The 15,066-nt window shown below is 35.3% G+C and overlaps 1 protein-coding gene across 1 annotated transcript; it reads left to right on the top strand.

Moving 5' to 3' along the window:
• Positions 1 to 1,650: 1,650 nt before the first annotated feature.
• gdap1l1 (ganglioside induced differentiation associated protein 1-like 1) lies at positions 1,651 to 14,325 on the top strand. The gene is made up of 6 exons (XM_084428128.1): positions 1,651 to 1,878; positions 6,162 to 6,354; positions 9,009 to 9,182; positions 10,869 to 10,963; positions 11,064 to 11,178; positions 12,107 to 14,325. Exons 1-6 carry the CDS (start codon positions 1,699 to 1,701, stop codon positions 12,448 to 12,450), a joined length of 1,101 nt encoding a protein of 366 aa, XP_084284254.1. The 5' UTR covers positions 1,651 to 1,698; the 3' UTR covers positions 12,451 to 14,325.
• The last annotated feature ends 741 nt before the right edge of the window (positions 14,326 to 15,066 follow it).

Genomic DNA, 15,066 nt, shown 5'->3' with positions numbered 1-15,066 from the left:
TTTTTTTTTTTTTGCTATACAGGGCACACTGCTTACACACTTTTTTAGAGTAATAAAGACAAAACATAAAAGGGAAAAGTGAGTACACCTCATACAGTAAACAGATCATCCTAAGCAGTCACTGGGTCAAGATTTGACCTTTTGTGTTTTGCAGAGTTTAACTGAGTAACATCAGAATGATTTCTGTTGTATTTTATATTGGAATTCTGATTATTTATTTGTTTGTTTGTTTATAAGATCTTAATTTTATTCTCCTCTGTTTTATTTTCATTTTCTTTGTTTACCTTACATGTTTAACTTAAAAAAAAAATCTAGCACTTGTTTTGTACTTGACTCTTGATTCGATAGATAAATAAATAAGCAAATGTCTATAGACACTGATGTTGTTTTTAAAGTATTTTAAACTGAAGATTTATTAATTTATTATTTATTTATAATATTTACTAATTATTTTTTCCTTTTATTTTAGTCTCATTTTTCTTCTTTGTTTACTTTACTGTATATTTTTTCATTTTGTCTGTTTTCTAACACTTTTTTATACTTGTTAACAAAAATGTTTTAAATGAAAGCTTAATTGACTGACTCTATAAATAAATAACCAAAAGTCTATAGACACTGGTATTGTTTAACAGTATAGTTTCAAGCTGAAGTTTAAAAATATATATTTTTTCTCTAGGGTAAAGTGATATCTCAGTCTTGGTCTTAGTCGAGTGATTGTTGAACAGAGGCCAGCTTGCACTCATTATCCATGCTGATAATGCTGACAGAGAAACCTGAATGAGCTCCACTTGATTTCACAGAAGAGATTTAACATGCGTGGAGGGAAACCGCGCCCTCTGCTGATTTCTATTTAGTATTGCGGTTGTCAGATGTAATTACAACAATATTCCTTCTTACTCAATCTTTTTTTATTTTTATTTATTTTTTTTTTTTATTAAACATTTAGTGTGTTTACAACAAAACCCAAGATCCGCCCATAATCATAAGTACCACAAATAAATATGACAAGAACTTAAAATAAAATTTTGACCAAAACAAAGTCTTTTTGATAAAGTCTCAGTAAGGTCCAACCAAAATTCTATTGTCTTTCTGGTGGCGCCATGCACTTTAGCTGTTGTACACTCCAAAAGGGCCTCAATAATGTTTAGACGGTTCACCATTCAGGGATCATATTGTAATAAAGACAACAACAAAAAAACTGTAAATATAATTTTTTTAATTTTTAAAAATATTTCAATGTTGTTCAAATCAGTGTTGTGTAACCAATATGCAATTACATCACAGAGAAGACCCCTGCAAACCCTCATGACTGTGTCGTGACTTTATATATATACTTTATAAATAATAAATAATATTATTATACACATTATTGTGTATTATTGTAATAATGTGTATATAATAATAATAAGCTGTAAGGGAAAATAACCAACATGAAAACAAATATGAGATTTGTGCATTTTGAACTAGATCTCTGAAATGCTTATTTTGCATGAATCCTTCTTTATCGCGGACAAACAGAATAAATGAGCAGGTCGAAAGTGCGGCTGCCGATGGTGTGGATGATACCCCTGTTCGTGGTGCTGAAACCTCCAGGCGCTCGTCCTCTCTCTCTCTCTCTCTCTCCCTCTCTCTCTCTCTCTCTCCCTCTCCCTCTCTCTCTCTCTCTGCTCCTCTCTCACACGCACAGAATCCTCTGTCATGGCGTCTTCCAACAATGTTACTCCCACCAACTGTAGCTGGTGGCCCATATCAGCCATGGACGAAGATGGTAAAATCACAGACGGAGAGGAGAGTCAAGAGCCCACGATAGAACACAAGCCATACAACAAAGACCGGCTCGTTCTGTATCACTGGACTCAGTCCTTCAGCTCTCAAAAGGTAAGGAAAAACACAGCATGAAAATGGTGGGTGAACCTATACTATGCAGTGGGACCAGTATTGCCAGACAGATAATATTGCGCTTTCTCTGGGTGGACGCGTGTTTTATTGGCCTACCTGTCTGTTCCGTCCTGTGTGAAGACATTACGAAACCTCAGCAGAAGATGGAACATTTTGACTTGACTGGCTCTAAGTAAACCGCATCCCAATATCATCGATCAGTTTTATGCATAGTGTCTATCAGATTGATTTATGGGCAAATAAATAGCGGGTTTTACTGTATATAACGGGCACAAAGCTATTGTTGAAGAGTTGCGTGTTGCTTTGGTCTGGAGGATGATGGAACTCTAAATTATTCATTAAAATGAGGGAGCTTTGTGAAAAACAAACGGTGATTTCGTATTCTGCTGTCAATTGCTTCGTGCACATTTCAGTCAGGGTCTGTCTTATGTGTCCTTCATGAACGTGTATACAATGACTTTAACAATTAAAACTGGCACCAACTTTTAATGGGTTATTAAAGGCATTTTTATTAACATATCAGCAACAAACAAAGAGTACATTTATCTTATTTTTTATTGTCTTTGGCCAGTGTTTTCATCTTCTCCCTGCTGTATTATATATTATAATTATTTAATTTATTTTTGAAATGTTTATATATATATATATATATATATATATATATATATATATATATAAACATTTCAAAAATAAATTAAATAATTATAATATAATTATTTTAATGTAATAAATACATTTTAACGTAATAAATATATATGACAAATATATTATGTAATAAATATGAGACATTTACACAAACACACACTATAATATATATATATATATATATATATATATATATATATATATATATATGAAGAGTTCAGATGCAAAAGCCTCTAAGCATCATTTTTATAAAGCTTGACAATTAATAGGTAATTTGCATTGCCATTTAAGTGAAATTATTGAAATCATTCTAGAAGAAAATTTCAGATGGCACTTAGAGGCTTTTGCATCTGAACTCTTCATATATATATATATATATATATATATAAACACATAGGTGTATATATATTTATATATATGCACAATCTAATTCAAAATGATATAGTATTTTTTCAAATCAAATTGCGCATATATATTATTGCTTTAAATGTTTAGCCTATATATATTTATATGTATTCTATACATTTGTGCATATTTTAAATATAAATAAATACATAATTTAGAAATAAATACATTCATGTATATATAAATATAAATAAATACAATATTCATTTCACACATTTACACAAACACACACTATTATATGGATATGAAATAGGATAGAATATTTTCCAATCAAACTGTGTGTGTGTGTGTGTACACTGTATATATACATATATATATATATATATATATATATATATATATATATATATATGAACTAGAAACATATATAGGCCTATATGTATGTATAAGCGTTAAACTGTCTTTTGTCTTTCTAGTAAACACCCTGTAGTGTCATGACCTTGAGGCTATGAGGCTAAATGGCTAAATATGACCGTCAACCCTTTTTTAAAGGCATTGAAAATTCCAACATATATTAAATGTTAAACGTAGCATGAGATACCACAATGCAATTTCTTAAGACTTAAAGACATTCTTTGTCTGATAAATTGTTCATTCTAATAAGATTTTCATTTAAAAAAATCACTGGAAAAATGGAAAAGGCCCCATATTTGGTGGAATAACACACCAGGTGTGAGGCTTATTATTTGTTGTTCAAGAGATGCCTCTCTCCACAGTCAGTCTGCTGTTGCTGTTTGCATGATTTGAATGAATGTCACGTGTTACCTAAGCTAAACCTGACACCTGACAACAATATTAAATTGACCAAAACACTGGTGAGGCTCAGATCGCGAAGTGATTCATTTTGCTGATTACAGTAGTTACAGACTCGCATGGAAAGCTGAGCAAAAAATCAATGACCTGCCAAAACCCATCTCCTATTTACTTACCAGCAGACTGAGAAATACAGTTAAACATGGGAGAGCTTCACACCACTGAGTGTTTTTCTCTTGATGCCAATTACTTTTTGACTCCCTTTTTATAGAAATATTCATTGGAGAACATTTACTGGAGATGAGCATCAAAACAGCCCTGTCATCTCAGAAAATAGATTGGTGCTACTGACCTTTCAATATCGCTGCCTTGTTGTGAGTTTGTTTTGTGATGAATGGCATTGAATCAATGTATCTTCTTGATGAAGCTGTAAAAGGTTAAGCCGGGGCTGCCACCTTTTGAGTTCAGCTTGGAGTGAGTGATTCAAATCATGAGCTTGCGATTCTATTTCAATGTCGATTCAATATTCATTTGGATATAAATTTTCCTCAAGGAAAAAAAATCTAGTAAACTACACAGGGAAGCCTGTCAGCTGGTACATTATTATTAAAGGTTAATTAATAACTGATTTGTAGACAATTGCATATAAGGCTCTTTTTATAATAATAACATTATGATAATACATTGTAATGGTATTTGAGTAAAAATATAATGAATATGTAATAAGTGTAAATTTTTCTTGCTAACTAGGCTACAGTTTATGGTCAATGAATGGCTTTTCTGATGTAAATGTAACCTTACCTGACTCATTGTTTACAATGTTTTATCCATGGTGGTCGACAAACTGATTGAGCGACTACATGTGACACGATACATTTCAGTAAGTTGTACTGGTTCTTTCAACATACCCTCTGATGTTAATTCATGTTTATTTTTTACTGTAACTATATCAGTGAAGATCGGTTCACCGCTTCGCTTGAACTGAGGCTCTACAGCGACATTAAGAGTGCCAAAACGGTATTTATTGTTTGAATTTCATCATAAAATGTACAAAGTTTTAATGCTGAGACTTTCATATCGAAGGTAACCCGCTCAGTTTGTCTGTCAGCGCATTGTCGCATGTTTTTTCACTCTGTGAGATTACGTGTGGCATGAGAACTAGCAAGATGGCAAGCTGTAGGCTAATGCTGGCTGAGCCTTTCCCAGTCGATTATTTTGTGTCTGTTCAAATTCAGACATCGCACAGTTGTTGTGAAGTGCTTTATCAGATGTGTCTATTGGCTTTTCAACACTTCCCAGGCACAAGCTGGCATTGCTCAAGCTTCTGATTGATGCTTTTCACTCATCAGTCAGCGCTCCTTGTTTTTTCTCGATCGATTAATCTGATTTTGTAGAATGAGACAGGATTGTATCTGTAATGCTACTTCTAACCAGAAGAAAACTGGATGCCTATTGTATACTAAGCAAGCAGCCTATATGTTCTCTTTAAATAACTATCTGAATCATATTGTGTTGTTTAGCTTAATGCCAGAATGTCAGGGCTCAGGATACAAAATCTCTGAACAGACAGCAAGGCTTTTTTCCCATATTCCCATGTTATGTTTTATTAATATAGTTTCTATATGCATAGTTGCTATAGTTACTGCAGTAGACCTTTAACGCTTAAAAGAAAAGGTTCTATATAGAATCTTAAAGGATTCTGTCAGGCGCTTTATATAATGAACCTTTTAGGGGTTCTCATCATAGGAACATTTTATGGATTTAGTTTGAATTAATTTTTCATTTTAATTCAATGTTATTATGAAAGTATTATGCAATCGTTTAAGACATTTATCCTTGTTTAAAACCTTTTTGACATATCTGGTTCTTTAAAATCGAGGGTTCTAGAAGCCCTTTGAAACTTTTTTTCCAGTGTAGAGAGTCACTTTTTTATACAAACAGGCAGTTTAAAACTTGCATTGTGAGTAAGAAATAAGATGTCACATTGGTTATCAATGTTTAGAGCCAAATAATAACAACAAAATTAGAATTACACAGTGATAAAAGCAATCTGATGTTTTATTAATCTAATTTCTAACAGCTGGCCAGCCAGACATTTAATTAAAACCGGAATGCCTTCCAAACTTGATTTTAATGATTGTCAAATAGATACAACGTTGAAAAAAATACAGTGGAAAATCTCTCAACTGGTTTGCGTTGTACGTAACCGACATGAAGTGGGACCAAATGTCTCAGACCACTGTGAGAATGCTTTCATTTAATACAGTTGTCTTCATTTCAGATTATATTATCAGCAAAGAATACTACTGAAAATGTAAAGCTGAACTGCAAAACAAAGAATTTTCTAGTATTTGATATTTAGTTTTAATGACGACATTTTCTTTTTCAAAATTCTAAAACTCTCCGTCTTGAGGCAGCATGATGTCATGATGATGTCATGTGTGTGTGTTTTCTGGCAGGTGCGTCTGGTGATCAATGAGAAAGGGTTGCTGTGTGAAGAACGGGATGTCAGTATGCCTCTCACTGAGCACAAGGAGCCTTGGTTCATGAGGCTCAACCTAGGGGAGGAAGTGCCAGTTTTCATCCACGGAGACACTATCGTCAGTGACTACAACCAAATCATTGATTATATAGAGACCAACTTTGTCGGAGGTATGGCTGACAAACCACTTACTCATGACTGCAGAAAGATACCTTGCTTGTTACTGTACCTAACGCTCTACGGCAGGGGTGTCCAATTCTGCTCTTGGAGGGCCACTGTCCTATACATTGTTTAGCTCCAACTTGCCTCAACACACCAGCCTGGAAGTTTCTAGTATGCCCAGGTTGTGTACGAAATCGCATTTACCACCATTCCTAATCGCACCATTTCCTACATTAGTCCACTAAAGTCCACTTGATGGAGTGAATGAAAACGAGTGAGCGAATTCGGACACCGAGTGCCTACGGTTTTGTATAGTTTTGTATAGCAGCTCCAGTAGTAATGATAAGATTCATCTTAAACTCTGTTGTGGAAACTAGCATGGATAAACTTTAATAAAAAATAATAATAATCAAATAAAAAGGAATGTATACCTGTATGATATTACGCCATAGCCACATTGGACCAGTGGTTTGGAAAATGGATCATCTTCTGGCGAGATGCGGGAATTCATATAGCGCACGACTCTGACAGTGCATTATGGGTATTCTCTAGTGGTTGAGCGTGCATCTGTTGGACACTCGTTACTGCAGTGCATTGTGGGATTGAATGAGTGCACTCGATAATGTCCACTATAGTTTCGGACACCACTACAAATGGCTGTCCCCTTAAATAGTGCTCTATTTAAGGGTAGAAGGGGCGATTTCGGACACAGCCCTAGTTAGTAAGAGCTTGATTAGCTGGTTCAGGTGTGTTTAATTGGGATTGGAGCTGAACTCTGCAGGACAGTGGCTCTTCAGGAGCAGGATTGGACACCCCGCTCTATGGTATGCATTTTATTTATTTTTTTGACACAAAATAGTAAAAAAATAAAAATAACAATTTGTACATAAATAAAGCTGCATGCCAACTTTGTACCAATAATATTACAGGTAGGATTTTTTACAGGCAGTAAACATTTCTTCTCTACCTAAATTCATGTATATTTTTGGAAATTCTACAATCTCAAATTGTATTCATTATCATTTATTCCTTGAAAATTGCTGTTAAAAGCAGAGCCCATCCTCAATGTTAGTCAAATATGCAGTCTTCTTCTTGTTGCCATATGTGTGTAGAAAGTTAAAGATATGCCTAAGCAATGCAAGCACTAAATCACTATCAACTGTAGTCCACTACATTTTCTCTCACACACAGTTGCATGGCTATGTGTCATTTTGAATGTCTTCACAGTTTGAGTGTGGGAGTGTTTTCAACACAAATGTATTACCAATATAATTTTAGTCATAAATCTGTTACATGAAACTTGATTTTCATTTTGAACACTGACTATTTGACTAACATTTCCACATTTGATCTTTGACCAAAAATATATTTTGAAACGTATAAAAAAAGAAAATTGTTTAAAAAACTAAATTCAAATTGAGTCTATATGTTAAATGTTTCAGGCTAAAGTAAATGCAAAAGTTTAATATTTAGTGCATTGCAGACACTAAAATAAAGCCTAATACTCTGAATGTATAAATATAGTACATAAATCATTTGCATGACATGTAAAAACCTGCTTGACATATTTACAGTATGATTCTCGTTTTCTTTTGTTGTGGATGGTGTTAATGAGTTTAACCGCTGTATTATTTATGCCAGGCCAGTAGTTGGCGATGTCATTTTGTAAAGAAACAATACGCGCCTATAGACTGAACGCGTAATACGCATGCGCATGACGTCAATTTGCGTTTTTATAGTTTACACAGAAACGATAACGGTATTGTTTTCAAAAATTGCACTTTGAAACTTGTTTTCATAAGTGTGTGTTTTCAGGTCCCAAATGAAGCCACAAATGAACAGCCAAAACGCATTAAAAGTTTTCCGGTTTTATTTGAAAATGGTGTCCTGTAAACAGCCCCTTAGTGACAATGCAGATTTTCATGTTGTTTGTCTTGGTGATATGGCATATTTCAGCTGTTTGTGTGCTAGAGAAACAGAGAGATATTTTGATATTGTTTTTATCGGATGAATTGATCTTCCACAGTGAGCTTGGAGAGCTGCAGGTCAGCATGCTGAAGGTGCAGAACAGTGTAAAATGAGATACCCCTTTGTTTTTATTCTCTATCTGACTGACTTCTTCAGTCTAGAGATCACCAAGAGACAAAGATGTCTATAATATCTAAAAAAAGCTTTCTGTTAACATTTTTCATTCATCTTAATATCAGTGGCTTGCAAAAAAAAAAAAAAAGTTATCTACCAAAAGGGGCAAGAACTTTGACCAGCCAAACTTAGATTTTGACTATATATATGTTTGATTTTGTATGAGAGGTCAATCATTGACCAATTTGGAAACTAAATGCACCTAAAGCCTTACGTCTTATCATGTTCTATTTCACATTTGAAGATGATATTTCTAAAACTCTGTGTTTTAGTAAATATTTTTTAAGACCATGCCATGTGATTTTATTTAGAGAAGAGTCTAAAATGCTAACTGATGTTAGTGGCCCAAATCTGATATTTTTGCTCATATGTGCCTCAGAATTTCTTCATTCATGTTTTGTCTAACCCTGCACACATTCGCACATCTCCGGCCTGGATATATGGCCAGATCAGAATAGTCGTGGGTATATTAATGTATATTAAAATACTTTGTGTGTGTGTGTGTTTTTTGTTCTTTCAGACACAGTAGCCCAGCTGATTCCGGATGAAGGCACTCCAATGTATGAAAGGGTACAGCAGTACCGTGAGCTGCTGGATGGACTGCCCATGGATGCTTACACACATGGATGCATCCTGCATCCTGAACTCACAATTGACTCCATGATCCCAAAGTACGCCACCGCTGAAATACGTAGTAAGTGATGCTACAATTCAGTGCACCATTAATTCTAGAGATACTGTACAAAATTGCAATGAATGTCTTTTATTTTGTGAAATATGTATACTCTTAAAAATAAAGGCATCTATGGCATCAATTTATTGACATCTATGGTTCCATAAAGGACCTTTAACACCCATCGATCCTTTCCATTGAACAAAAAGGTTCTTCATAGAGGGAAAAGGTTCTTTGGAATTTTCAAATTAGATTTAAAATATTTAGATTAAAATCTTTAGATTTTAGATGATTAAAACTAGGGATGTGCCCGAAGCCTAATTCCGAATTCGGAAAGGCACGAACAATGAGTAACGCACTCTACGGAGCCCCTAAAAAGACATGGTTAGGCTTGCTACAGTAGTCAGTTACATTACATTACATCAGATGTCACTTATCACACAAAGATGGAAAGGAGAGATGACTGACAGGACGCTGTCAGAGGATTTAATGTGCAGCAGATCCTGAGCGGGACTGAGAAATATCTGATCTTGTAAAATGTGTGGTCAGTACTGATGCTCCCTATACACAGAGTATGCGTGAGTAAACAGCGAACGTTCATTCAAAACCTTGCATATTGGTGGCTCCCTGATTCCCACAAATTATATACAATAAAATTACCCAACTGTATAATCCTGAGAGAACACAAAAGCACTGAAATATCTTTTTTCCTCCCATCTCGTATTTTTTCCATCACCATGTCCCTTTAGGGGCTCAGTAGAATGCCTCCTTTCCTTTTACGAACACAGTTTTCAGCTTCGGCACATCCCTAATTAAAATGTTCTGCACACTTACAAAAAAGAAACAGTCAGTTTCTGAGACGTGCACTTACTACGGACTATAAGTGACTTTGCAAGTACATATCAGTTTATTCTACTAACCCTAACCCTAACACCTAACCTAACAGTCTACTACAGTCTGCTTATACTCTGATGAGAGTTAGTTGACATGTAGTTGCAAAGTTATTTATAGTTAGCAGAATGTGTAAAGTGGACCATTGAAATAAATTATTAACCAAACCCCTTTTTTGGAATCTTTATTTTTACGTATGTAGAAACTAAATTCTGTTTCTTTGCAAAACCTGCTTAGTCTGGGAATCCTTTTATTTCTCAGTTTTCACGTTTTGAAGCAAATTGCTGTCTCAAATGTTGACTGTAAAGTGACATCCTCTCACTAAAATGCTCTAATGCTCTGTTGCCCTGAGTTCATCGATATTAAATCCAGTGTAAACCCGCAATGCTCACCTATTACGTAACGTGCCAGTGTAATGTAAATCAAGCCAAAGAGTTGGTCCAGCCAATCTACTGCAGCATAATAAATTGTTATGGAAACCCAGCATAATTGCAAATAAATCTCTTTTATGCTTTACAACTTGGAAGGAGTCCCTTTGATAGGTGTTGTTTATCACAGTCACTGCTTTGATTTTATGTGTAAAGTCTTATTAAATCCCTTAATTGCTTGTCAGGAACATTAAAACTTTGCAGAAAATAGTGCCAGTTCACACGACAGTTACAGTATTAACTATTGTACACATAACTCATCACGAAGGAATTGCTAAGGCTACAATACCTGGGAAACTTTACAGATTTCTGGGGTTTTATGATGTAAATATGTAAGCAGATGAAAGCTCTCTTACTGACATAGACATTCTGCTCTGATTTCTCTCAGGACATTTGGCCAATGCAGCATCTGAACTGATGAAGTTGGACCATGAGGAACCCCAACTGACAGAGCCATACCTCTCCAAGCAGAAAAAGCTCATGGTAAGCTAGCAGTTTTACATGCATATATTATGTGCAGTCATATCTTAATCTGAAAATGAAATAATAGCTTGTCATGATCTTAAATACTTACATTTGGTAGGCTAAGATCTTAGACCACGACAATGTGAACTACCTGAAAAAAATTCTTGGAGAGTTGGCAATGGTGCTAGACCAAGTAGAGGCAGAGCTGGAGAAAAGAAAACTGGAATATCAAGGTATGTTTTTTGTTAACGTTTTTCTTTTTTTTCTCTTAATTTCAACAAATAAAATAAATATAAAATAAAAAAATTAAATTGTATTTTATTTTAGGGATACTTCACCGATTAGCATTAAGCTCTGTATCAGTAGAAACCCGGCAGTATTTCCAAATGACTACACGAGAGACTACAGCCAGTAGTAGGAGCTAATTCCGCATGTTTTCAACCCACCCATAGGGGGATCTCACGATAAAACGGCGTCTTTTCAGTTTCGAGTCAACTAGTAGCCTAGTTGTATCATTTCTTCCGACACTGCCCTCTGTAACCGGTAGGCGTGGCTTGGGAGTGGCCTTGTAGGGCAGCGAAGCAAGTGCATTCTGGGAGTTGCTGTCTTTCATCCACATGAGCCAAAATTACATTTTCTGGCTTTTCTCAGTCTAGAGGGCACCAACTTCTAAAATAATTTCACATTTCTACTACATAAATGACCCAATTTAAATACACATTCATCTTTCCAGCGGTGAAATATCGCTTTAAAAAACAGCATTATTAAAAATATATATATAAATGTAACCATAATAAAATAAAATCACCAACCTTATTTTAATATTTTAACCATTACCATCATGTTTAAAAGTATTTTGTATTTTATTTTATTAAGACAAAAGAACATTAATACAAATTTAATTAAAATATATTAAAGGTTACTTTAATTAAAACAATGCTATTTTATTGGATTTTATTATTAAAAAATAAGTATTTTTAAACATGATCTTTATTGATTTTTCTTGGTGCATTTTGTCATGTTATTCCTGTTTATCTCATGTAAATCACAAGAATTCACATTTGTCATTCTGTGTTCGTTTACATTAGAAACATTAGCTTTGAGAACTGCTGTTTTATGATCTTACTTATGATCTACAAGTTGTCTTTCCTGTCTACACAGGTCAAAAATGTGAATTATGGCTTTGTGGACCTACTTTTACACTAGCTGATATTTATCTTGGAGCCACATTGCACAGGCTCAAGTTCTTGGGACTCTCAAGGAAATACTGGGAGGACGGGAGCCGGCCGAACCTGCAGTCGTTTTTTGAGCGGGTTCAGAAGCGCTACGCTTTCCGCAAGGTGTTGGGGGACATCCACACGACCCTGCTCTCGGCAGTTCTACCCAATGCATTCCGAATGGTAAAAAAGAAGCCGCCGTCCTTCTTTGGGGCGTCCTTCTTAATGGGCTCTCTCGGGGGGATGGGCTATTTTGCCTATTGGTTTTTAAAAAAGAAATACATGTAGTGAATGTGCTCTTGTAGTGTTTTGTGTCTGTGTATCTGTGCGATGGTTGAACTTTTCGGTAACTGTTTTACGAGAGCAGGAAAATCAAGACAATATACAGAGGTCAACACTATTACTTACTAGGGTGAATACTTAAATAAATATATAATGAGAACATTCCAAGACTAGGAATTCTTCTTAACAGCACCTTCTCTGGTAATTGATGCCTTCATTTTTGTTTTTATGATTTAAATGTCAGAACACTACACATTCTGACATTTAGGACACCTGTATTCATTTATAAGGTATAGCACAACGGCCAAAGTGTATTATAAACTTAAATCCCAAAATAATGTTTGTTAAAGGTGCAGTAAGCAATTTCTGAGAAAGTCCCTGTCCCAAATGGCACACTTCATATGCACTTGCGGTCTTGTGGACTTAAAATGGCCTCCGCGTACGCGTCTCTGTTAAGTCCACAAGACCGTAGAGTGTCCCATTTGTAATTTTAGGTTTCAGAAGGGCGCTCTCAAAGCGTCGTCTTTTCGGCCGATATGCCCCCTCGATGCAAACATTTTCTGAGCCTGCAAGCTCCGCAGCAGACTTCAACTAGATGGTCAAAGCGGCATTACATCACAAAAGTGGACGGAGTGGAAGATCGCGAGGGCATAGGGTTCCATTTGGGACAGGGCCAAACACTACGGCTGAGCAAAAACTCTTTTTTCCGTTTAATCGTTTTTACAAATGTTCTCGATTCGATATCGATTCTCAAAAGCCACGAATCGATCTCTGTATGTATTTCCGCAAACACTTAACAATATTTGATTGATGTTAATCTTATAATCTTCTCCACTAGATTTCATCCTCTTATTTACCTTGCACGTTGTTACAGAGGAGACTCTGTAAAAAGAGAGGGGAGCAAAAGAGAACCCGCGCACGCTGTGTGAGAAGTTTTGTGTGCGCACACACCTGAAGCAAACACAGCTGCACGTCTCAGACATTGTGAAAAAATGAGTTGTCCTTGTGCTTAAACGGTCAAATTTACAGACTTATCTAAAAATGCCCGCCTTCGGGAGTATCCAAGTAAACATAGTCAGTTATGGCTTAAGTAAACAGTGGAGAAAGAACGCATGTGTATCATTATATTGTATCCCGGCATTAGTCTTAAAGTGACAGCAGTGTTCTTATGTCAGTCAAACTACAAAAGACAAAGAAATCACTCCCTGTTCTTCACTGAATAACGTTTTCGTAACTTTAATAAGGATGAACATTTATTTAATTTTTACAGTGAAGATTATATGCAGTGTTATTTTACATTTGATTTGAAATTTGTATTAAAAGTGTTTTAGCTGTGGTATCGTTATGGTTACATTTTACTGGTATCTAAAATTTTGGGTGTCACAACCTTATTTATTAAAATACAATGATACATGGTCAAAAACAACGAAAACAATAACTATTTTATTTATTACTTTCTTAGTGGTGGGGTCAGTGAAAATGAATCACTGAATTCAGTGAATCGAATCGAGGATTGAATCAAATTGACATATTGTGAATCGGAATCGAATCGATACCCAGCCCCTACCAAACACTGTTGATATTTTATATCAACCCTAACAAACAGAGCCCTCCCTTCATTCATACATCATTAGGCTACTTTTGCCAGTACTTTGCGGCAAGCTTTATGCGTGCGTTTGAGCGCGAGGCATATACTCCGTCCCCCGGTGGCCTATATGAGTCTTTGAATCTGTAAAAAAAAAGTCAACAGGTTGAAAAAAATAAAACCAAAGTTTTATTAGGTCATATGTAATGTAATCTTGTTAAAACTGATTTCATAAAAGTGGTATCGAAAAAAGTATCGTTCAGGAACCGGTCTCGAAGTCAAGGTATCGGTATTTGGAAAAAAAATTGGACGATACCCAGCCCTACTCTTTCTGCAAGGCTCAGTCTTTCTTCAAATCTCCCTCTTGCTCTCTTTCCTCCCCCATCATGAGTGTATACGCCCCCTACTGCTGATTGGCAACAGCGTTTTTCAGAAATAGCTTACTGCACCTTTAAAGTACCCTTAATTCTTAATTAAGCATCTTTTCTTTTTTTTTGTATTATCAGCCATTGATGGGTTTCCAAACACTTTGCACTTAAAAGACTCAAAATTATGAGACTATTCTGCAAAAATTGTCAGCATTCATTCACTTTTTAGTGCACATTTACATGTGAAAAACTGTTCATTAGCAGAATCCAACGCTGCACATTTTTCAGTCCTAGCAAACATTTCACAGGCCTAAATCTTCCGAATATTACACATCTTACCAAGAATGCAAAAACAGAAAACACTAAAGAGAACAGAATGTTTTCCTCATACAAGACTGCCAATCTAAGCATTTTCTTTCCTATGTAATTTTTTTAATTTTAGTTTTTGTTATCACTAGCACAATTTCTCAAAAGTCTACTAAACCACAGAATGAGTAAAGTTTCTTTCTTGAAATGTTGGTGGTGTAGAAATGTGAATGTGAAGTGCCAGCTCTGAGTGTAAAAGATACTGGGACATTTGGTGCGAAAACAAACACACCATTATATTCCGTTACAAAACTAGGCTTATAATAAAAATCAAATGGCCATTTAAACTTGCATATCCATTTT

This window comes from Rutilus rutilus, assembly GCF_951802725.1.
Source record: "Rutilus rutilus genome assembly, chromosome: 13".
Lineage (NCBI taxonomy): Eukaryota > Metazoa > Chordata > Actinopteri > Cypriniformes > Leuciscidae > Rutilus > Rutilus rutilus.
Note: the sequence above shows the minus strand (reverse complement) of the source record. Positions and strands in the feature narration are given on the sequence as shown.

What these genes read in the sequence shown, in the direction of transcription:
- gdap1l1 (XM_084428128.1), top strand. Translation starts at nt 1,699, where the DNA reads ATGGCGTCTTCCAACAATGTTACTCCCACCAACTGTAGCTGGTGGCCC. An exon ending in AGTCCTTCAGCTCTCAAAAG is followed by an intron (nt 1,879 to 6,161) that starts GTAAGGAAAAAC and finishes GTTTTCTGGCAG; the next exon opens with GTGCGTCTGGTGATCAATGA. An exon ending in CCAAGCAGAAAAAGCTCATG is followed by an intron (nt 10,964 to 11,063) that starts GTAAGCTAGCAG and finishes TACATTTGGTAG; the next exon opens with GCTAAGATCTTAGACCACGA.